This window comes from Miniopterus schreibersii, assembly GCF_964146895.1.
Source record: "Miniopterus schreibersii genome assembly, chromosome: Y".
NCBI lineage: Eukaryota > Metazoa > Chordata > Mammalia > Chiroptera > Miniopteridae > Miniopterus > Miniopterus schreibersii.
This window is the reverse complement of record NC_138120.1, coordinates 2885985-2910795: the sequence shown is the minus strand read 5'-3', so window position 1 is coordinate 2910795 and position 24811 is coordinate 2885985. Positions and strand designations below refer to the sequence as shown.

Genomic DNA, 24811 nt, shown 5'->3' with positions numbered 1-24811 from the left:
CCGCACACAGAAGGGTCGTGGGTTCGATTCTCAGTCAAGGGCACGTACCTGGGCTGCAGGTTCACTCCCCGCTCCCGGTTGGGGCAGGTGTGGAAGGCAACCGATCGATATGTCTCTCTCATATCAATGTGGTTTTTTCTCTCTCTCTCCCTTCAATTTTCTCTCTGAAAAGCAATGGAAAAAATATTCTCAGCTGAGAATAAAAAAATAAAAACAGTTTGTGATGAAATGACAGAATGTGCAGAAACGCTACGAAAGGCAAGAGAGAGTCAAAGGAAGGAGTAAAGAGCAGGGTGTCCCCCGCGTAAATGCACGTAACACCCGCCGTGGAAATGTCAAAGCAGACAGCCCCGTGTGCTTGGCCACAGGACACGAGCGGCCACAGGGCAGCCAGCTAGCTGCCTGCCCGGCATGACCGGCTTGGTGCTTGGGCACGAAGCCCCCACGACACCCGCAGCCCGGACGGTCGCGCTTACGTTCCAGTCCAGCGAGGTGACGTCCTTGTTGCTGGGCACGTCGTGGCCCCCTTCTCGGATACAGTGCCGCAGCACGAGCTGGGTGGAGGCCCCGTTGCTGTTCTCATTCAGGTTCCAGATCCGGGCAGTGGAGTCTCCGGACCTGCGGGGGGACACGCTGCACTCGGCTGCCGGCCCACCCACGGGGTGGCTCTTCTTCCCACTGGGCCACGGCTTCAGTGCCTGCGGCCACGGCCACGGCCACGGCCACGGGCAGAGGCCAGTCTGCTCTGGCAGGGGCACGGTGAGGGGCCCGGGGGCGGGCTGCATGAATCCAAACCCGTGCACGCACGGTACTTGTTTGCTACTTTCACCCCGTCTTTGCTGCACTGAGTAATTCTAATGCCGGCATCAGCCCCCACCCAGGGAGAAAACAGCTCTGCACGAGGCCTTCTCCACAATCTGACCACAGCTGGAGGTACCCAAGGGAGGGTGGCAGGGTCCCCCAGGCCTCGGTCTGCACACCTGGGAAGGTGTCCCCGGCAGGCGAGAGGGAGCAAGCTCGTGGCTCCATGAGGGGGAACTTGGTGCACAGTGAACAGCTCGGACCCGGGCCCTGGAGCACCCCCCCCCCCCACGCTGCTGTTCTTACCCGGAGGCGAGGAGGTCGCTGACAGGGTTCCAGGCACAGATGAAGACCTCAGACTCGTGGCCCCGGAGGACCGTGGCTTTGTTGGGTGGGATCTCGACGTCCCCATCGATGTCCATCGGCTTCGAATGATTATCTGCCGTAGGAAACAGGAGGAGACCCGTGGCCGAGCAGCCCAGGAGCGCGGTGCGGGCCCCGCAGCCCCACAGCCAGCCTCTTTCTAGGTCACGTTGCCTCTGGCGATCACCACTGAACCACGGCTGGCGTCACTTAGTGAATACGTTACCTTCACTTACCAAGGACAGGGAGGGGCAAAGGAGGTCGACAGTTGTAAACATGTGAAAGTTTACTCTCGTACGATTATTTAATTACTGTATTATTTTTCCATACAAACTATAACTCACTTTTGCCCCACCCTGTATGTTATATTTATTCCAAGTTTGTTTTTTATTAATTGATTTCAGAGAGAGAGAAGGAGAGGGGGAGAGAGGAACATCAATGCTGAGACAGTCACTGATGGGCTGCCTCCTGCACGCCCCCTGCTGGGGACCGAGAGCATGAGCCCTGACTGAGAATTGAACCGCGACCTCCAGGTTCATAGGTGGCTGCTCAACCACTGAGCCGCGCCGGCCGGACTCTTTATTCCAAGTTTGACAGAGGAATAGAAACAGTTATTTATTCTCTGTACGTAGGTCCAGTCAAATGTCTAACAGTCACTGGGAGGAATTAAAGGGGAAAGAGACGACAACAGCCAGCTGGCTTGAGCCGAGCCCCGAGGCTCCTGTCTCTTGATGGGACTAGGTGTCCCATCTGGGAGCGCCTTTCTGAGATGTCACCTCGTCACCTGTGAGGCTGAGCGTCAGATGCCACCAGTCTCTCAGAATGCCTGCCCCCACGCACCTCCTGCCTTCAAACGCCCTTGTTTCCTTGGGACTCAAGTGCCGTTTTCCGATTGGGGCCACCTTCATATCAGACCTCTCACGCCCAGCAGAATCGCCAGGCTTTGTAGCCAAGGCAGCCTGTCCTGGAAGGACCCTGGTGGCCAGGTCCCGGGTTTCCGGGTGGGCATGGTGACGGAGCAGACATGCAACACTACATGACACCCTCGAGAGAGCATCTTAAAGAATGGCTGTTTCCCCCCAAGTGGCAGAAGGAAAAAAAGATTAATGAAAGTGAGAATGAAATGTCGGTTCGGATACCCGGTCTGTCTGTAGCTGGTCTTACAGCGTTTGGAGCCAAAGGAGATAGGCCCAGGCCTCAGGGAAGATGTATATGATATATTCACATCTACACGTACACGTGTACACACATGCACACATCCACACGCACCCACACATACACATATGCACTCAAATGAGCACATGCACCCAAAGGCACAACTCACATGTGCATATTCACACACACACACACATTCACACACGAACATAATACACACTCACATGCACACACACATATTCACATATACATGCACACTCATGTGAACACACTCATGTGCATTATATATACACACACGTATACATATACACACACACATGCATTCTGAACTCAGACCCAAAGCCATCTCTGAATGTATAAGCAGCCTGTGGAGGTGCAGTCGGGTTCTCGGGGTAGAAATTTGGCTCTCTGACCTATTTGCCACGCACTTTTGGGCAATCACCTAACAGGGACGAACCTCCTGGGATTTGCAAAGACCAAGTAAGCCGGCACCCCCTCCCTGGGGCCTGGGGCCCGCTCAGTACCCAGGAGCTCAACTGTTACATGAGAATTTGGCCGAAAACCCTCCCACAGAGACGGGATCGTGGACTGGGGCCGACACCACGAAACTGTATGTCGGATGCGGATCACATGGTACGTGTCCCTGTTACACGCAATCAGTCCTCAGAGCAGCAGTTTCCTAAAGGTGGGGGCCTCATGCCTGAGGGTTTTGAGGAGACTCGGGCGTGAAGCTCTGCAGGCCTCAGGGGAGCAGACGCCAGGACGCGCTCGGAAGACCGGGCAGCCGGCAGATGCCGGCGGAGCCTCCGGACTCAGACCACAGAAACCGCCAGAAGCTCCCAGAGCCCGGGGCCCCCCTTACTTATTGCATGTGCTCCGTTCTCCTCGCCGTTCACCGTGGCCTCTCCGTTCTTTGGTGGGTTGGGCTGGGAAACGGCCGCAGGGGTGGCCGTGGCCGCCGTGGCCCCCGTGGCCGCCGCCGCGGCGGCGCTGGCCTGCTGCTGAGCGAGCTTCTCCCGGAAGGCCTGCTGCCTCGTCTGCACCACGTCGGGCATCACCGCGTCGATCAGGGACAGGGACTCTATGGGGCGGCCGTCAAACACTGTGCCGTCCTGGGGAAGCCACGGGAGAGCCATCAGCCCTGCGGCCCCGGGCAGGGCAGTCTGCAGTCCGGGCAGACAGGTGCGGGGCCGGGGCGCGGAGAGGGTGGCACGCAGGGGCCTGAGGCAATGCCAAGGCGCTGGGCAGACTGGGGCGGGCGGGGGTGAGCATGGGTGCAGGACAGGGTAGACCCGCTGTCCTCAGTGGGGGCACAACGCGTGGTAAACACCACACTGAGCTGGGCCATGAGGGACGTCTGCACCCTGCTATCATATTTCACGTAAAAGGTGCTCTCTCAGATGCAATGATTCTCGGGGAGGGGGGGGCTGTGCCCCCTCAGGGGAGTGGCAATGCCTAGAGACCCTCCTGGTTGTCACCGCTGGGGCAGGAGATGCTGCTGACATCTGGTGGAGACCAGGGATGCTGCTCGACACACAACCGCACAGGGCAAAGAATGAACTGGCCCCAAGCGTCCAGAGCACCCCGAAGCCTGCCCAGGTGCCAGGACAGTCCCTGCGAGTAACTGCCCTTCAGCGTGGGAGACCGTGTCTCAGAAACCTCGAGCCCGCATGAGCGATTCCTGCACCACGGGGGACTTGGCTCCGCGAACACCCGTCCAGCTGACTGAATGAAATGCCCACGAGCGCCCTTTGAAATGCCTCCATGCCCTGGCCGGGTGGCTCAGCGGGTTGGAGTGTGATCCCGGGCACCGAAAGGTCATGGGTTCGATTCCTGCTCAGGGCACATACCTAGGTTTCGGGCTCGATCCACGCTTGGGGCACATACGAGAGGCAACGGATGGCTGTTTCTCCCCCTTCCTCTCGCTAAAATCAATACACACACCCTCAGGGGAGGGTGAAGGAAGGAACGGCCTCCGTGGGTCAGGGAGCAGACGGGACACAGCCTCGGCCCGCCCACAGCAGTGCCGTTTACTTCTGATCCCCCCTTTTCAACTTCCCTTCGTCATCTCTCTCCATCCGCGGGGAACAGGTTCCCACATGCTTCACAGCGCAGGAGAAAGGTCCTTCCTTAGAGAGTGCCCCCGGGTCAGCCCCCCAAACCCAAGGCCTCGGGCCGGCTGCTGGGAGGAGAAACCGTGCCTGTGTGCTCTCGACAGGAGCCCCAGGGAGAAGGGACAGCTGCGGGGAAGCTGGAAACACAGCATTTCAATCACCCATCACCCTGGTCGCCTTCCGGGCTGGGCCTGTTTGCAGAGCCCCGGGGGGGGGGGGGGCAGCCAGGGCCAGGTCTCCCCGCCCCGCCGGGGGCGCACCTACCTCGTTGATGCTGATCTCGGCCTCCACATACTGAAGCCCCTTCTGCAGGATCGATATGAGCGCGGCCGGTGGCACGAGCGTCCCGTTGATGTTCGACTGGCTGATGTGGCTCTCGATGCCGAACGTGAACGCCGAGTGGGAAAAACCTGCGGCGACGGGGCAGGCGGCGTGAGGCCTGGACCGCGGGCCGGGGACGGCCACGGGGACCTCAGGGGGCACCGCTGGCCTCAACCGCGGACGCCCGGCTTCTGGTTTGGGGGGAAGCGGGCGGGACGGGGGGGGGGGGGGAGATGCAGACCCAGGAAGACCCACGTTTCCACAGCAGGAAAAAACAGCTCGAAGGGCACAGCCGGCTCAGCATTATTAACAAACAGGGGACAGAGTCTGCCCGGTTAGATGTGTCTGTGGCTGAAAGCTGGCCCCGGCTTCCCCCTGGGCGCCCACCACTCCTGGGAGCTCAGTGCTGAAGCCTCTCTGCGCCCCAGGCCCAGCTGCGGTGCACCAGGGCCCGGCCTCAGCCGAAAGCACAGGGCTGGCAAGTGCTGGGGCCCACCGGTGTGATTTCGACTTCTTTTATCGAGAAGCTGGGAGTTCTCTCTTTGCGGGGGGATGCTGGTCTCCCCGTGACCCCACCCACAGCCAGCTGCTGATAAAGGCAACGCCTGGCAATCCTCAGGGCTGGCAGTGCGGGTGGAAGGCCACGTAGGGAGACAAGTCGGGTTCCTGCATGTGCACACGATGCCTGTTTCTACAACAGAGGCACCTGGGCGGGGGCGGGGGGGCGGGGGGAGCAGCTGCAGGGGCCACATGGGGTCCACGGGCTCTCAGAACCTGCAAAGACCTTCCCCAAGGAGAGTATGGGGCTCCCACTGCCGGAGGGCTGGGCTCAGCTGGGCAGGGTCCTCTGCAAACAGGCACCTCAGGCTGCTGGGGCTTTTTATTACCCCACCACCCCGCTGGTCCCGGGGCAGCCGGGCGTGAGGGAGCTTGCAATTGTTTCGGGGAGACCGACGGGGGGGGGGGTGTCTGGGCACCTGTGTGAGCAGCATGGACCCCCTGTGCTCGGCTCCGGGCTAGAGTGAGGGTGGGGCCCAGGGCATCCCCCTGGGGCTCTGAACTGTCTCACTTTCTACTTCCCACTGATGGGGCAGAGAAAGGACCAGGAGTTCTGGGGGGCAGGTGGAGCACTGGGAACATTTACAGCAGCCCAGTCAGGCATTACGGGCCTGGCGTGGATCCCTTCTGCTCTCTGTCAGCCCCTCACCTGGGGGGTCCCAGGAACCCCGTCCCCAAGGTGTCTTCCCTACGAGCATGTTCCCAAGGCCACTGGTGCATCCTACCTGCGGGGGGGGGGGGGGCGCTGCACGGTGCCCTCAGGGAACCTGGGCACCACCTCCCACCCTCGTTCCCAGATCACCACCTTCACCAGCCAAACGGGCGGCGATGGCCCGCGCCCATCCGCCCCAACACCATCGCCCAGCGTCTCGGAGTCACGTGGCCGAAACTCGAGCAGACTGTGCAATAAACGGACCGCTCACCAGATGGGGGTGTCCCTCCGTGCTCGGGGGTGTCCCTCCCTGCTCGGAGGCGTCTGTTTCACTGGCTTCCCTTTCCTGTCTCCCTGTTCACCCCCCACTGCCTGCTTATAAAGAATATATACAATCCGCAGCTTATTTGTTTTATAGAGACGGGAACAGCCCTTCTTCTGACACTGAGCTGCAAAGGGCTTATCTACGGCTCCACTCAGCGCAGCACCCCAACGAAGCTCACGGGGGCCCCTCAGGACCAGGTGGCGGCTGGCCTGACGGCCATCGCACAGAACCGTCCCTGTGCGCCCCCGGCCACAGCGGTTTCTCTCTTGAGATCTCACAACTCTTGTGGCTGACGACCCCCCCTACGGGCTCCTGCGTGCTCTTTCACGCGTCTGGATGGGCAGACAGGACAGAACACCGGAGGGTGAGGGCCAGTTCTTACCCTCCGCGTATCTCTGAAAGCTCTAGCGCAGGGCAATGCCCCCCACAGTTATCGATAAAAATCACAACAGCCTCCCTGCCACAGCACCTCCCGCTGGCCAGGCCTTGCTCAAGGAGTTCACAAGTCCACTGAAGGCCCAGTCACCACGCGCAGGCATTTCCTCAACACCGCCTCTCCCTCCCCCAGAGGAGCTCCCGGGGTAGCTGACAGGCCCCAGTCTTCCAGCGCGTAGGGCCGGGGCTGAGCGCCCAACTCGGACAGCGGGCCGCCACGCCACGCCACGCCACGCCACGCCACGCCACCCAGGAACAGCCACCGAGAGCCGCGACTGGAGCACAGCATCCGTGGCTGACAAGGGCTCCTCGCAATGAGGAAGAAACCTCAAGCCGCTTAGGTCGGCTTAGCTAGGTATGTGCCCCGGGCCTCCTGGCTGCTGTAACAAAACGCCACAGACCAGGTACCGAAGCAACACACGTTTCTTCCCCTCGCTCCTGCAGGCCGGAAGCGCAAGGTCAAGGTCAGGGCAGATTACGTGTCTGCTGAGGGCCCCTGCCCGGTCCGCAGACGAATGTCTTTTTCCTGGTGAATCGGAGAGGGGCTCCCTGGGGTCTCTTTCATACAGACACCAACCCCATTCATGGGGGCTCCCCCCTCATGACCTGATCAGCCCCCAAAGGTCCCTCCTCCTAATCCCATCACACTGGGGGTTAGGTTTCAACATATGACTTTTGGGGCCAAACATTTACAGGAGTGTCTCCCTCCCTCCTTCCCTCCCTCCCTCCTTCCTTTATCCCCACGAGCAACACCGGGCCACTAAATTGCTTAAGGCCCACGAAACACAAGAGATTCTGACCACAGGACCCCCTTTAACCAAAGCCGGGCACTCTGCGTCCACCGTCTCCGTCGGCACAGCCGCCGTTCAGACTCGGCGCCGTGACTGTTTTACACACGAGGAGGGCAAATATTGGGGAAACCGGATCACTCGCCCGAGGTTCACACCTGGGACGGGAGGCCCAAGGAGGCCTTCAGCTCTGGACCGTGTGAGGTTCGCCTTCCTACCCTACCTACCTTCCGAGACCCGCAAGCACAGGAGCCAAAATTCTCAGGTTCTCCGGGCGATGCCAACTGCCCGCCTTCCCAGCTGGACCCCCCGGCGGCTCTGATCTGCAGCAGCCAAGAATGCAGCTAAGGCAATTTGCCAAAAAAACCCCACAACTAAAGACCAAGGTGCCAACCCACTTGTCATCCAAGGCTGGACGATGTCCTTCGCTTATCTTGGTTTACAAACGTTGCGTATGCAGTTTGGCGCCACAACTCTCGTATCTCGATACGATATCGCTGTTCAACCGCTGACTCTGTTTCTCAAGCAAGCCCATCACGGCGTTCAGCGAAGGGGTGCTGCGAGAAGGGGTGGGGGGTCCAAAGCAGTTTGCTCCAAGCATCCGCCCGCCGGAGCGAGTGGATGGATATGCAGGAGAAAGCTGTTCGGGGCACCGTGACCTTGAACGTCCCCGAGTACGCGCTGTTCCGGAGCCGTCCCACGTCACCGCTGAAAGGAGCCCTCCCACGGTGCAAACTCACGGGAGGCGCAGAGCACCGCCCTCCTCGGGCGCCAGGAAGGACCAGCGGGCGCAGGAGAAAGACCCCTGAGGCCGATTTAAATCAAGAAACTGAACCAAACCGAGTCCTCGCTCCTCTCCCAATGAAAGACTAAGGACAGGAACTGAATTAAGGATTCAGGCCTCCCCTGAATCATCAGAGAGCGGCCACCGCCGAGGAGTCCGTCTGACTAAACCCACGTGACAGATGGGGAAACCGAGCCACAGCAAGGGGCCGGCTGACCAAGCCCACGCTCTCAAACCCACACGCCCCCGACACGGATTTGCAAATCTCTACGTGACCCAGGAGGCGCCCTTTCAAAGAGGCCAATGGAAATGATTCCTCAGCAACACCGCTGACGTTTCTCAGCATGCAGTGAGCTTCAAAGCCCAAAGCCAGCCCGAATCCTCTCCACATTAAAAAGGCAAACGCAGGCCAATCGCCCCTCCTGACGACACTTGCATGAAGAGGGCCGTGTCAGGAATGCAAGAAACACACAGAGCAGTGAGGGAGAAGTTGGGGGGCTCTTTCTGCTCACAGAGAGCCTCCTCCCTGGGCACCCCGAGGCCTGGGAGCTCTCATCTGCTCCCAGGTGTCCTTCTCTGCCCCACGAATGGGCGGACGGTCCCCCGAGGTCGCCTCAAATATTCTCTGTAGAGAAAAGAAGGACCTCACTGCCCCAAGGAAACGCACAGGATTTTAATTTATGGGGGCAACCGAGGGATGACACGCAGGCCTTGATGCCAGTGAAAGAAAAATCGATCACTTACAATTCCCGGGAGAAGGGACAACACCGGAGCCTGATCACAGGCAGGGATCAGGGAGCCGAGGCAGGAAGAGGAACTGGGACGGGGCCCCTGTGAACACAACCGAGGTGCGTCGCCGGGCGGGGATGCGCCCTCTCGGTCAGGGGCCGGGAAACCAGAGCGCACGCTGGAGCCTGCGGTCGTGAGGTTCGTAAGGTGACGCTCGCCCGCCCGCCGGGGCTGCCCTGGGAGGGACGGGGAGGCCCCGGGCCCTGGCGTGGTCCTGGATGAGCAGGTGCCAAACAGCCTCCCTGACCACTCATCCCACCGAAGCGGCTCCAGAGGCGGCAGGTGCCCACGGAGTCACCCTGAACGCAAAGCCGAGGCTGCTACTCGACACCCGGGGCCTCCCTCTATCTCTGCAAATCCGCACGTGCCGCCCAGAGACGGTCCTGTCCGCGGCGACGCCTGGACGGTTGGGCTTCCCGCACCGGGATGGCGGGGGCGGGGGAAAGGGGTTCGAGACGGTGGGCGTAGGGATGTGCTGATGACAATAAAGACGGAAGGGAGGCAAAGGGAGATAGCAGGTAGCTGGGTCAAATACACCAAACCTGGGAGCGGACGCGCACACGCAGTCAGCAGCAAAGGCAGGGAAATAAAATTCCACTGCCTCTGTCCTGGCCGGTTGCTCCGTGGTGAGCGTCAGCCCCCCGCGGAAGGTCCCGGGGTTCCACGCTGGCCAAGGGCACGCACCTCAGTCGCAGGCCTGACCCCCGGCCCCAGCTGGGGCATGGGCGGGAGGCAACCAGTCGATGTCTCTCCCTCACATCCACGTTTCTCTCTCTCTCTCTCTGAAAAAAAAAGCAATAGAAAAAATATCCTCAGTTGGGAATTGGAAAAAAAAAACACCCCAAAAACCAGTTCCTCCTCTTTAGGGGCCCTTGTTTCATTACTTCTTTCTTCTGTTCAGAGGGGATGCGTGAGTCTCACCAGACGCCCCGATTCCCGCCCGGGGAAGCCAGTCCTAGCCGTGAGTTCCCGCCGGCCCGCGGTAGGAAGCGCACAGGGACGCGGGAGCCCTTCTGGGTTCCCCAGGCTGCACGGATACGCGGGCTCCCGCCGGCTTCACGGTTCCACGCGGCCCCAACGACGCGCCCTCCACACCCACGCTCCCCCTCCGCCACGGAAAACCGAGCGCAGGGGAAGGTTCTGGATGACCCGCCAGAACAGGGAATTCGCTGGAAACAGAAACGCCCTGGCGGGTGCCCAAAAGAAACCCCAGAAGGACCTCGTTAAAACAGGGTTTCGCTTTCAACATCTGGCCCGGACCAGGGGTGGCAGCTGAGCGCGGCTGGGCCGCGATTGCAGAGCTCGAGCCCCACCGAGCCCTTTAAAGTCCCCTAAAGCTCGGTCACGCCCGGGAGAGGAAGCATTAGTCAGGCTGTAAATCAAGGCTGCGACTTCTTCCAGGGCCAACCGGCTGGGTGGGGCGAGGCAGCTCCCTGGGGGCTGCTTTCCTTGAATCGCTGGCTGGGTCGCTGGCCGGACGGAGGAGCCAGGAGAGACCTCAGCCCAGCTGGTGGCCACGCAGGAAAGACCGGCTCACACAGGCCCCTCCGGCCCCTCCGCCCCCCCAGTTTGGAACCCTCGGGACCTCTGGACTTGACATTTGGAAACTGGGGAAACAGACGCACAAACTCCAAACTGGGAGATTCACAACGGACGGTGCCATTAAAAATTACGGTAGAAACTGACACAGGACTCCAGGAAAAACAGAGAGAGCAATCTGCAAGACAGAGGAAATGACTCATATCACTGAACACTTGACACAACTCCCCTCCCAGGGGGAGGTTTCCTCCGGCCCCTTTCCCCACGCAGATGCGTTTTCACACCTCATTCTGTGGTCCTAGAATGTGGTGTCCCTGCTCTTTTTTTCTTTAAAATTAATTTCTGGAGGAGCGAGGAGGGGAAAGGCAGAGAGAGAGAGAAACATCGATGGGCTGCCCCTGAACGTCCCCTATTGGGGATCGAGCCCGAAACCGGGGCATGTGCCCCGACCGGGAATCGAACCGGCGACCTTTCCACGTAGGGGGCATGAGGCCCAACAGACCGAGCCACACCGGCCAGGGCTACGTCCCTGATCTTTCTTTTTTCATCTGAGGATATTTTTTCCATTTATTAAAAAATATACATATATATCATTTATACATATATATATATATTTCATTTTTTAAAATTATTTTTAAGATGTTTTTATTGATTTCAGAGAGGAAGGCAGAGAGAGAGAGAAACACCAATAATGAGACTCATGGATCGGCTGCCTCCTGCACGGCCCCTGCCGGGGATCAAGCCACAACCTGCAAGGCCACTATCAGCGTAAACCTTCACGAGTGTCCTGCGGAAACACAGGGTGTCCCACCAAAATGCAGACGCACTTTGAATGATTACAAAGTCAGTGTTCGTGACCACGCAGTTCATTCTCAACATTTAAAAGAGTCTCCAGAAATGAATAATTATTTTGGTCGACGCCTGTTTTCAAACGGACGACCGTTCTGGTCCAGGCCCTGCTGACAACGTGGAGCAGTGGAATCGCAAACATAGGGAAGCATCTCGTTTGGTGCCTGTGTGCCCGCAATGCGTCGACGGTTGCCAGGTTTGGGCCGTAAACTTGATCTCTTATGTGTCCCCATAAAAAAGACTCTAGTGGGCACTTTAGGATAAAATTTCTTTGTCCAAAGCTTAGTCTGGCTTCAGCCATTATTTCAAATCAGTTAAACCTGAAAAGGGGTGAAAACTGAGTGAGTTACCAGCTGCTAGAGTGTGTGTACTTGTTTCTGGGACACCCCGTTTGTGCCGGGGCTGAGGCCTGTGCCTCCTTCCCACACGCCCCCTGCTCAGAGCGCCCATCAGCCCAGCGGCGCAAGTCAAACCTGGAGACAAGCCGCCGTGTATGAGGCCTGCGGCCCCGTGAGGAGGGGGTGCAGCGGCTTCCGATAAAGTGAGACCCACAGGGACACCCCCCCCGCAACCCCGACTCCTAGATACGGGCCCGAAAACCTGTGCGCACACAAAACACCTGTACACGGACATCTCTCACAGTTTTAGAGGAAACGGTCAAAACCTGGAAATAACGCCAATGTCCTTCCACAGAAAAATCGAGAACCCACGGCCACGTATCCTTAGAAGGGGATATGACTGAGCAATAAAGAATGAACTAGGGTCGTCCCCTCTTATTCCCATGTCCCAAGACCCCCAGGGGATGCCCAAAACAAAGGATAGGACCAAACCCTGTAAATACTGTGTTTTTTCCTATATAGACATACCCGTGATAAAGCTTAATTTATAAATTAGGCACCGTGACAGATGAACAATAGCTAGTAATAAAATAGAACAATTATAACAAACTGCAATAGAAGTTCGGTGAATAGTCTGTCTGTCTCTCTGAAGATGTCTTCCTGCACTGAACGTGCCGCGTGGACGCGCTGGACAGAGAGAGGACTCCCGGGCCGGCCGGGAGGCCAAGAGACTTCATCATGCTAGTCAGGTGGCACAACATTTAAAACACATGAACTGTTTATCTCCGGAAGCTTCCATTTAATATTTTTTGTACCTCGGAGAAGGGGGACGGGGCTACTGTCTACGGTTGGGCGAGGGCCACAGAAGAACCTACGAGGACGTGGATTCTGCCTCCCGGGGGCGGAGGAACGAAATAAGCCCATTTTTGAGACTGTTTTCTGAGTGTGAAGAGATGAACGCTCCCAACGCTTCGAGGGAGGCGCCTTCCCACCCTCGGAGACGCCAAGTGTCCCACCGGGATTCTCGCACCCGCTGCCCAAAGCACCCTGCTGACACAAGTGCCTGCGTGGAGGTGGGGGTGGGAAACAGCGGGCAAAGCTGGCGGACTCAGAAGGGACAGGAACCATGTCCCCGGGCCCCGAGCAGAGAAGCAGGCCTCTCTCCACCAGGTCGGTGGCTGGGACCTGGACACCGTGGTTCAGGGAACGTGTCCCTCCCGGCACCCTTAGGTGGGGGAACGCTCTGGGCCTACCCTGGTGGGTGACACACACCGCAGGGGTACCACAGAACCAGCTGCCTGTCACTGCGAGGCCACCCCCGCCCCCCGTCTGTCTCCCTCCCTCTAGCCCCACTTTCTTCCGCACACAACACAAAGCCGAGGTGGGACCCGGCCACCAGGACCTGCTGGCTCCTTCCGGTGGGGAAGGCAGCCTGGGAGGAGCCACGGACGCAGCACCTACGGGAACCTGGGCCTCACTTTCAGGAGTCTGACGGTGGTGAAGATGAGATCACGCAGATGCCTGATGGGAGCCCTGACCAAGGGACAGGCTTTCTCTTTTTAAGCTAGAAAAAGACCTGCAGACGGTGGAGAGGGGCCTCCTTGCACTCGGAAGGAGCCCAGTATTTGCTTAACCAGCCCTTGAGAATTTGAGATACACGTATAAAACCACCCTCGCACGCGCATTAAACATCGGGCATTTCTTCCCTGCCTTCTTTAGAAAGCGTCCCGTGGGGTCCTCCGATCGATCGCGTCCAGGGCGCACACAGACCTCGCAGGAAGGTGCAGTGGTCTCCTAGCACCCAGCCAGCCCGTGGGATTTACCCTCAGCGCTCTCACCCATGGGGCATAACTGGCACAGAGGAAATCCTATACGTCGGGGCCTCCCGGCTCCCGCTAGGTTGCCTGGTTACTGAAACCATCAACACAGGGAGACAGAAGTTCACAAACACCAAATAAGGAAGGCCGGCCGGCCGCGTGGGGGAGGGACGGATGTTTGGGTGAATTCAGAGGCCAGCAACCGGTCCTGCGACGCTCGGCCTGGGCCCAAGGGACCAGGCCCCGCAGAGCCCTGCACCGACCTCTGTCTCACACCCTCTATGTGTCCCGAGGTCCACTAACACGGGAATGACAGTGTCACTAGTGATGGGTTCACACACCTGGACTGTACTTGTGCCGTGATCTCATCTTTATGTGGAGGTGTTTCTAAAAAAAAGGGGTCTCATATACAACGCTGAACCCCGCCCAGGGGAGCGGGGCTGGGTGGGTGGCATTTTCATCGGCAGATGTTGCTGGGCAGCTACGAGCTCTGTGACAGGAGGACGCCTGTGCCCCAGGCGAGCCACTTCTGTCAGCTCCGAGGCTAAGGTTTCAGAGCAGAGCTGGTCATTGCCCTGGTTCACAATTTGGCTTTGTGTATCGGTTTCTTTTTTCTTTTTTTTAAATAAAGTGTTTTAATTTATATATATACATATATATAGATATTTATTGATTTTAGGGAGTGAGATAGAAACATCAAGATTGAGAAAGTCATTGATTGGCTGCCTCCTGCACGCCCCCCACTGGGGATCAAGCCCATAACTGGGGCATGTGCCCTGACCGGGTATCGAACCACAGTCTCCTGGTTCGTAGGTCGATGCTCAACCGCTGAGCCATGCTGGCCGGGCATAGTGTGTCAGTTTCTTGCAGTATGTTCTGGCAACAGCTAGGCCACAATGTGCCCGTTCCATGCACGAGGCTAACCCAGGGCACAGAGACCCAGGCTTGACTGGGAGAGGCCTTTGTTCATAATGAGGGACGTCACCACTCTGCCCAGGGTGACCCTGTTCAGCGGAGAAGGGGAGTCTCCGATGGAGAAAGTGACTTGTTCGAAGCTCAGAGCTTGAGCCCTTGGCTCTGGCTGCCCTGCCCGCCCAGCTCGCCCTTTCACAGGCTCAGAAAGAGCCCGGTCTCCGGGCTCACGCGGGTTCCCCTCCATCTCCAATTAAATACCGTCAAGTTTTCCAAGTTAAAGGAGCCTTCGCTTTAGAAACTAACAAAAAAAAATGAATAAAGTAAACGTAAAAAGAATTAAGACTCAAGAATTTAAAAAGACACTCACAAGCGATTCTGTGAACTGGGTTTAGGCGGCACTGTTGGGGGCACCCCGATATTGTATAAAGGGGAAATCAAGGCGAGATGGCATCCCAGGCGCGTTCGAGGAATCCTGCTCGAGTAGACAAAACCGTGCTAGGGCCCGGGCCCCGTGGCACCCTCGGTCCCTGTCCCTGCTCCCCGAGGACGGCAGCCACTAAGCACAAGGTCCCCTCTGTCGACACCTGGCCTGCATATCACTCACCATCAAGGAAACGCTTGGTCATAATCACCAGTATTGGAAGAAACAAGAACTATTCCCAAGTGTCAGAAAATTGCACGGGGCCCCCGTTTTGGGGGGGAGGGGCAGTGTAACCTCAATAAATCAAAGGTCCTTAATCTAAGGGGCTGCTACGCACACAGCAGCCCCTAACTGCCCTCACGATGGCCGGGGCCAGAGCGCCCCCTGGCGGCGGCCACATCCACCCCGGCCGCGCCAGTCTCAAGTCCAGCGTGATCTCGTCTGAACAGAAAAGCCGGGGGAAGAAAGACCGCAGTCCCTCATGCCACCCGGGGACTGGACGGTCCCAGAGCCTCCCCTGTGCCCTCGAACACTCCAGGTCCCGCCTGAACCCTGGGTCTCCCAGCCGCGGTCGATGGCGTTCCCCTCGGCCAGGCGCGCGCACGCCCTTACCTGACTCCTGGAGGTAGCGATACACCAGAAAGTTCACCTCGTCGCTGGTTACGCTCATCTTAGCCTCACCTGGCGGCGATGAGGGCCTGAGGAAGCGGGGGCCACCTGCTGTGAAAAGCGAGAGCAGAGGCTTTTCAGACGCCACCTGCGTTTCTCCTTAGAGGCGACCAGAAAACACACACGCCCGTGACGTTAAACCCAAAGCTACCGCAAGTGGGATTCGAGTTATACTCTGATCACGTGCTACGTACAAATTCCGTTATTATTTATACAAAAAGGACACATCCACCCCGGCCGGTGTGGCTAAGTGGTAGAGCGTTGGCCTGTACACCCAAGGGTCATGGGTTCGAGTCCCGGTCAAGGGCACCTACCTGGGCTGCAGGCTCATTCCCCGGCCCTCTGTCATACTTTTTCTGTGCTCAAGGCAAATGAGGCTCGAAGAGATGACAGAAAAAGTGACTGAGTGCCAACTATACTGAAGGCGTGGTGCTTGGTTAACCATCAATCAATCAATCAATCAATCATCAATCAATCTCTCTCTCTCTCTCTCTCTCTCTCTCTCACACACACACAGTGCGAGACTGATTCTGACTTCTAACCATGTACCAAACGCCCTCCTGGACCTCGGGGCAGAAAGCCCGCCCTCTGCGCCGGCTGTCGCTGTCTACGGTGTGGGGGAGACGGTGGCCTGTGTCTTCTCTTCAGAAGGGGTTCAGTGAGCACGTGATGTGGAGCCCGAAACACCCGTGCTGGCTGCAGAGCTGGGGCAAAAGACGGGGGACCTGGGGCCGCATGCTCAGAGCCAGCCAGCCTGACCTCTAACCAGCTCTAGACTGGAGGGCAAGCTACGCGACTCCGATTTATCTCCGTATCAAGGGCACTAGCAGCCCCCGTATGTGGGAGAGGGCGGGAGGTAAATGCTTGATATCCAGCCCCAGAGCAGACGGCAGGCACAGCAGGTGCAGAACCAGCGGCTACGGACTTCACTCAGCCAACTGTGCGCATCCCCCAAAGAGCGACCTGCAAGGACCTCCTGGGGGTCAGTGGACACACCACCTTTGCAAAATCCACCCAGAGCTGGTGGCCTTGGAATACTTCGCCCGTGACCGGACCACGCAAGCCACACGTACAGAGCTCATCAGGAAAAGCACTACTGGCCGGCTGCTGTGGCTTTAGTGCATCATCCCCTGCACCCAAAGGTCACCAATTCGATTCCGGGTCAGGGCACATGCCCGGTTGCAGGTTCGATTCCCACCAGGGGGTGTGCAGGAGGCAGCTGATCAGCGTTTCTCAACACTGACGATTCTCTCTCTCTCTCTCCCTCCCTCTCTGAAATCAGTAAAAGCATATTTTAAAAAACAAAACAAAAGAAAAGCACTACCCCAGAGGCTGCATGTAGGTACATGTTCTTTGAGAGGGACAGCTGGGTTCCGAATGCCACTGTTCCCAGCTCGAGGAGACGCTGTCCAGCCTCTCCTTCTGGAACAAGAGAGCTTTTGCAGCAACATTGTGTACCCCTTGGCCTTGAACAGGAGGGAAAACTAATTAGAACCCCAGGTCTAATTAGTGAGCCGTGATTTTGTATTTATTTATTATTTTATTTTATTTTTGTTTAAAGTATTAAGAGATTGATTTCAAAAGCTGCCATCCTTTCCCGGGAAGACCCAGAAAAGTTGATAACAGCTCATTCAGGACCCAAAATTCTTGGGAGGCAGGTAGAGTCCAATTCCTCATGTAGAATGGGTGATCCAGCCCATGACGACTTAACGGTGCTCTAGCTACACTACCTTCAAGTTCGGCAAGGACAAAGACCTGCATCTTCCTCCTGACAAAAATCATTATAAAACGGAAGGCATGCCCTGGCTGGTGTGGCTCAGTGGTTGGAGTGCCAGCCCTGTGCACCAAAGGGTCGTGGGTTCGATTCCCGGTCAAGGGCATGTACCTGGGTTGCAGGTTCAATCCCTGGTCCTGGGCACGGGCGGGAGGCAACCAATCGATGTGTCTCTCTCACAGTGTTTCAAAAATATCCTCAGGTCAGGATTAACAAAAACAAAGAAACGAGAAAAACAGAAGGCACCCGGTTTTGGGAAAATGCAGTTAATCTTGCAAGCAGATTTCGCGTGTAAAAAGACAGAGACCCAGTGGCGGGCGGGCGCTTACCTTTACGGTGACTTCATGTGTAGACCAGTGGGCTCCCCAGCATCCGACCATAGAAACTGCAAAGCGCCTGCCTGGCGAGAGACGGGGAGACTTGTAAAAACAAAAACAAAAAAAAACCCAACCTTAAAAACCTTCGGAAACGATTCCCCTCTGACCGCTCCCTTTCCTCTCTTTTCTCCTTCAAATCGATGGCAGAGTTTTTCTTTTTCTTCCCCACTCAGACTTAACCCAGTTTACGGTTTCACCATCTCCGCGTTCAACTCAAACGCGGACGATGTTGTTTTATTTGCAAAGCGAGAGGAGAAATGAAAGCGGCGGGTCAGGTTATTATTGTTCGTGTACAAATTCTGCAAGCAAAGAGCCTCCAAGGAGAGCCAACTCATTTTAGCTCCGATGTGACTACCCTTTACCGATAACGCGCCTCTGAAATATCTTTAAGAACCGTGCCATGGGCTCCGGTAACCTGGGCCACACACACCCTCCCGGGAAGCGAGCGTGATCCAGCGGAACTTCAGGCCCGGCCCGGGCGTGTTAGTAACAGTGACAGGCACGCTGCGGGTGTACATCCACCTCACACACGCCGCGCTCAGAGAGACACACAAACCCAATCCAAATCTTTGTTCCCCTTTGGCCGCCCTAAAACACAGCGAAAGAAAGGCACTGACACGCCTCAACCTTGCATTTGTGTGTGTTTTTTAAAAATCGATTTCAGAGAGAGGAAGGGAGACAGAAACATCAATGATGAGACAGGAACATCAGTCGGCTGCCTCCTGCCCGCCCCGACTGGGGACCGAGCCCGCAACCCGGGCCTGTGCCCGGACCGGGAATCGAACCCCGACCTCCTGGTTCATGGAACGATGCTCAGCCACTGAGCCCCGCCGGCCGGGCACAACACCCTGTCCTTGTGCTCACGCACTTGCGCTCCCAGGGCTTCCGTCTGGGCTGATTTCGGACGACACCAGGCTTTCATCTCGCGGTAACCCTTCCGATCAGACCCGTCTCCCCCTTCGGTCAGGCCACGCGCCGCGCAGTCTCAACACTGCCCGCCGCCTTCCTTCTACAATGTCTCCGGCCGTGAGCGAACCCAGCCTCCCACCGTTTAAATAGTCTGTGCTCATGAATCTACAAGCTCGAGAACTCAAGAAACGAAACGCCTGCCGTGTCCTCCAAATTCTCCTTCAATCCTCTTAAGTGATTAAAAAACAAACAAACAAAAACGGGTGCCAGGTTCAACAGAATTCGAATCCACACGCATGAAGGTGCCTCTTAGGAGAGAAATGACGCGGAACCTCATGAAATGTTTTAAGGCAATTCGAGTTCTTCCCACCCGGCCGTGTCTATAGTTACGCTGTTTAAAGAAAGGAGATTTAAAGGGTAACACAGTACATTTAAAATAAAAACATCAGCTCTGGCCGGTGTGGCTCAGTTGGTTGAGCATCGTGGGCCTGCGCCCCGAAAGGCTGCTGGCTCGATTCCCGGTCAGGGCACGTGCCCAGGTTGCGGGCTCAAGCCCGGGTGGGGGGCATATCAACACTCTCACATCAATGTTTTTCTCTCTCTCTCTCCCTCTCCCTTCCTCTCTCTAAAAATCAATAAAAAATCTTAATAAACATCCTCTAATAATAACAATAATAAAAGTATATATAAGGCAAAAGAAACGACCAGGGCAATTAAAAAAAAAAATCTACCACTGGGGGAAAACCCCCCACACAATGATATTTAAACAACATTTGTCTATAACTCTTAGACTAGAAATTATGATGAAACTGCTAAATACCCTAAAGTGTCAAAATATGAGCAGATGTCACCACGCTAAAGCCCCAAATTGCTTGACAATGAAAACACTACAATCCATAATAATTCAATAAGTGGTTAATATATAAACAGCTCTTATTACAAGCTGTTTGGAAAAAAAAGCTTCAGAATCAAATTCTTATTCTTCGGTCCAAAAACAGATGGCAACTCACAAATTAGAGTCTTGGACGCGAAGACTATCTTTTATATATGTTGTCAAACTCATTAAGCGCAATTAACATCATCTATGTCTTATAAATGCCAAAAAAAAACGGGAAACAGGGCTTTGGTTAATGACATTCTTCTGGTTACGCAACGCATCAAAATTAATTAGTTTATTGCTAGAAACAATATGTTAAAATGCGGAATCCGGCCGTCCAATCAGTCACTGCTGATTTGCCCGCTATTACTACCCAAACAGAATGGCTATCAATAAACAGTCCCGGCAAAAACTTTATGTGCTGCTGAGTATTTCTGTGAAATGCAAGACACTCTAACAAATGCAATACAGTCGTTATTCTTAAAGATATTCAATGTACAAAGGACGCCTTTTCTGGCAGCTGTCGCTCTTGGCACGGCCTGGCGCACACGGAGGCACTATAAAGCCCTTGGCACGTTAACAACGTTGTGCAAATACCTCCTGTGTCAAGTTCCAAAATAGTTCCGTCGCTCCAAAAGGAAACCTGTACCCATTAAGCAGTCACTCCCTAATCCACCCCCCCACCCCCGGCAGCCACCAGTTTGCCTTCTGTCTCTATAGGTATGCAGATAACACTGCATTTAAATGGAACCAGACAATACCTTTTGTGTCTGGCAGCCGGGATCAGTACCCCGCTCCTTTTCCTGGCTGAGTAATATTCCACCGCGCAGATGGACCACCGCTTACCAGCCACAGGGCATTTGCTCGCGTCCGCCTTGTGGCTACAGTGAGCAGTGCTGCTCTGGGCATCTGCGGACCAGCACGTGGCTGAGCCCGTCTCCCATCCCTCGGGGTAACACCTTGCGGGGGAACCACCCTGTTTGCCTTTACCGTCCTCCCCAGGACTGAGAGACAAAAACAGGACGGGTGGAGGGAGGCTGAGCTGGAACAGGCCACGTGACCTGGGAACACAGGGACCTGGGGACAGAAGCTCACCGTCTAGCTCGTGGCCCACACAGGGGAGGGCACCGGGAACTCGCCAGTGTCAGAGCCAAGGCTGGCCAATGAGCGAGAGTCGGGAAGGATGGGTAACAGCGGACAATTTCCCTACCTGGACCCAACCGCCTGACTCTGCACACGGAAGCTCTTCAAAGCCGGTCAGGCAACCAGAGGCACTGGATCTTCTATTTTACTTTTTTGCCTTCAGCCCCGGCCGCCATTCAAACCCCCAGCCCCACCCCCACCCCTGTGGTTTTAGCACCAACGTTTGAGTTGCTGGTTCGACAGTGGCTGTCCAGGTACCTCCTGACACTGCAATTTTACAATGACTCACATATGTAATCCCTCAGGCAAGCACAGGCTCACTGCAGAGTGTCCGCACTTGAACACAGCGGTTCTCAACCAGGGACAGCCGCGCCCTGCGCGCCAGGGGACATTTGGCAATGTCCGGAGACACTGGGCACAGCTGGAGTGAGGGATGCCATGCTATCAAGTGGGTAGCGACCAGGGATGCCACTTACCAGCCTACAACACACGGAGTAGCCTCCCTGCAAGAAAGACTGATCGGCCCCAAAACGTCAATAAGGCCAAGGCTGAGAAACTTCATTTTATATTTAACAGAACGGACTGGAGAATCGCTCCGTCTGTCTCTCATGACTTCTGCCTGATTCTCACTGGGAAACCTTAGAAGGTGAAATAACACTTTCTTTCCTACAGATCTTAGATTTAGGAAGCGCTGTCTAAGGAATATGTTCGTAGATTGTTACAAAGCTCCCCTCTTGCTTGCCCAAGTGGAGAAAACAAAGCAAAAAGCTCTCAGGAATCACTAAGTCAAAAGGTTAAACATGCCCTTTTACTGATCATAAATGAAACGCGTAAGTCTATAAATATCGATTCCATCTCTCGCTAAAATAGGATCAAACCTGCGCGATGAAATCCCCTTAGCTGCCCGCGGAGAGGCCAGCGTGAGGCCGTGCGAAGGCCTCCTGCCTACACCGGCCCCACCGCCCCGCCAGGCGAGGGAGCCGCCGAGTGCACAGTGCACGGCCCCCGTCAAGCCATCAGATGACAGCAGCCCCAGCGGACAGACGCCTTGTCTGCACCCTCAAGAGACCCCCAGCCAGAACCACCCAGCGACGTCACAACAGCACTGCCGACCCTCAGGGTCTCACACATTGCAAAGGACGGGTGCGAGAGATACCTGGGGACAGAGGCTGTTTCCAGCAGGGCCTCTGCATCATTCCCCTGAGGATGGGGCACCGATGGGCACGGGGCTGCCAGAGAAACCCAGAGCCACAGGAACCCCGAAGGCAAGCGACTGGAGGTTCAAAGGCAGGCAGGCAGGCCCTGGCCGGTGTGGTTCAGCGGCTGGAGCGTCAGCCCTCGCACTGCAGGGTAATGGGCTCCGTTCCCATCAAGGGCACACACCCAGGTTGCAGGTTCGATCCCCAGCCCCGGTCAGGGTGCGTGCAGTAGGCAGCCAGGCGATGCGTCTCTCTCACATCGATGTCCTCTCCCTCCCTCTTTCCCTCTCCCCACCCCTCCCTTCCACTCTCTCTAAAAAAAACTCAATGGAAAAAATATCCTCGGGTGAAGATTCACCAAAAAAACCCAAAAACCCACACACAGAAAGTATGTCCACCAAGCACAGCTCCACCATGATATTTCCCAGGTTGTTAGCACGCATTTGGTAAGCGTCACCTGAAAATGGTTCTGAAATCCAGCGGGATCAGTCACGCCAGCTTAAATAAAGTTATTAAAAACCAATCACATAATTATACCGACTGTCTGCCTGGCTCTGTTCTAAGAGCTTGAAAGTCATTTAAATCCTTTGACTAAATGCAAGAACTAGGCTGCCGGATTGTCATGGTGTGTGTGCCCGGATGTGTCCCAGGCACGACCAACAACAGGAGCACACAGCAGGGACCCAGCCACAATAAACGATCACACAGCCCTGGCCCGTGTGGCTCAGCGGTTGAGCATCGACCCATGAACCAGGAGACTGCAGTTCGATTCCCGGTCAGGGCACATGCCCGGGTTGTGGGCTCCATCCCCAGTAAGCGGTGTGCAGGGGGCAGCCGGTCAGTGACTCTCATCTCCCTCTCCCTTCCTCTCACTCTAAAATCAATAAAAACATATATATATATATATATATATATATATTTTTAATATATCTTTATTGATTTCAGAGAGAGGAAAGGACAGGGAGAGAGAGACAGAAACATCAATGACGAGAGAATCATTGATCGAGCCCACAACCCGGGCATGTGCTCTGACCGGGAATCGAACCCTGATCACCTGGATCCCAGGTCTACGCTCAACCACTGAGCCACGCCCAGCCGGGCAATAAAAACCTATTTTTAAAAAATAATAAAATAAATGACCACGCTACTGTTACGGTCTTCTCACGGCTCCGAGCCACAGGCCCAACTTTTCCGGTTTGCTTGGAGCACACCAGTCACTCAGGACACGGGGGTTTTGCGTTGGGAGACGATGTCGTCCAACAGAAATATTAGACCAACGCGCATTTCTGTAGACACTGGAAGCTTGTAATCTAACGACAGGGCTTCGCCGAAACAAATGCAAGTGTGCCGCGATGGTAACGAGCTATAAAAATACACGTTACTTGAATACTGCGGGGGTGTCAGGAAGTAGGGCAGTTCCGGCCGTGCCTCCCTCCCACGGGAATCAAAACCAGGACATCGCCTCCTTTCTCTTCTCTTACCGGTGGATCTGGGCAACGGAGCCTGCGAGGTGGAGGTCACCACGCGCTGACCACGTCCTCACAGCTCACCGTCGCATCTTTTAAATAAGTGTGCCTCGCCCAGCCGGTGTGGCTCAGGGGTTCGAGCGCTGACCTACGAACCAGGAGGTTGCTGGTTCGATTCCCGGTCAGGGCACATGCCCGGGTTGTGGGCTCCATCTCCAGCAGGGGACGTGCAGGAGGCGGCCCATCCAGGATTCTCTCTCATCACTGATGTTTCTATTTCTTTCCCTCTCTCTAAAATCAATAAAACATATATTTTTTTTAAATTAAAAAATGTGTGCCTAGCCTTAGCTGGTGTTACTCATTGATTAGAGCGTTGCCCACAGGGCATCCGAAGGGTCACGGGTTCCAATCCCAGCCCCGGTCTGGGTGTGTGTGGGAGGCAAGCTATTGATGTGTCTCTTTCTGCCCCTCCTCCCCTTCCATTCTGTCTAAAATCAATGGAAAAATATCCTCAGGTGAAGATTAACGAAGCAAACAAACAACGTGTGCCTGATACTATTTGTTTGACGGACCCGCTGAGACCGTTGAGCAAGCTCGTGTGCACACGGCCAACAGATGTGAATGTTCTTGTCTGACCTGCGACTCGTCAAACCGGAGGTTGGCCACCTGATTCTCAAAGGGTCAGAGAGTCAACACGCTCGGCTTCTTGGGACACACACGTCTCAGTTACGATCGCGTGATTCTACGTCTGCAGAGAGAAACGGTCATGAACACGACACACGTCTGTGGGTGAATTCTGTGTTTCAAAGAAACTCTATGTACAATGACATTGCAGTGTCACAGAATTTTCAGGTAATCCTGACATGATTTTTCTTTCCCTGTTTTTTTTTTTGGTGTTTTTTTTCTAACCACGTACAAATGAAAAATCCACCCCGTAGCTTGTTGGCTGTACGAAAGCAGGCACTGGGCTGAATCTGGCTGGCGGGCCACAGTCTGCTACCTCTTTGTCGGAGAACTTGCGTCAGGCTCAGATTCCATTTCTATCCTATCTCGCAGGGACTCCTCAGAAACGAACTTCAGGAGAACAGCACGAATGCTCCTCAAGAAATTAAACACAGAATTGCCATGTGATCCACCCATCCCACTTCTAGGTACACACCCACAAGAACTGGGGAAAAAAGGGTCCCGAACAGGTATTTACACCCAAGGTTCACGGCAACATCACTCACAGTAGCCAAAAGATGGAAACCACCCCGATATCCACAGACAGGTGGAGGGATAAAGTGTGCTCTGTGTATGTGATGGAACGTTATTTAGCATTTAAGAAGAATGAACTTGGCCCTGGCCGGTGTGGCTCAGCTGGATGAACATAATGCCATGTACCCGGAGGCACCAGGTTCGATTCACGACACAGGCCTAGGTTTTGGGCCCGA

At 55.7% G+C, this 24811-nt stretch overlaps 1 protein-coding gene across 3 annotated transcripts in view; it reads right to left on the bottom strand.

Moving 5' to 3' along the window:
- Nucleotides 1-24811, bottom strand: part of LOC308552006 (F-box-like/WD repeat-containing protein TBL1X) — a 105483-nt gene that overhangs the window by 9888 nt on the left and 70784 nt on the right. For all 3 annotated transcript variants that reach the window (XM_081126950.1, XM_081126952.1, XM_081126951.1), the window contains 6 exons: nucleotides 17737-17807; nucleotides 15577-15684; nucleotides 4698-4843; nucleotides 3182-3431; nucleotides 1108-1240; nucleotides 477-618 (listed from right to left, as the gene is read on the bottom strand). In XM_081126950.1, coding sequence (XP_080983076.1) covers nucleotides 477-618; nucleotides 1108-1240; nucleotides 3182-3431; nucleotides 4698-4843; nucleotides 15577-15634 — 729 coding nt within the window. In that variant the 5' untranslated portion in view covers nucleotides 15635-15684; nucleotides 17737-17807. The remainder of the gene's footprint in view (nucleotides 1-476; nucleotides 619-1107; nucleotides 1241-3181; nucleotides 3432-4697; nucleotides 4844-15576; nucleotides 15685-17736; nucleotides 17808-24811) is intronic.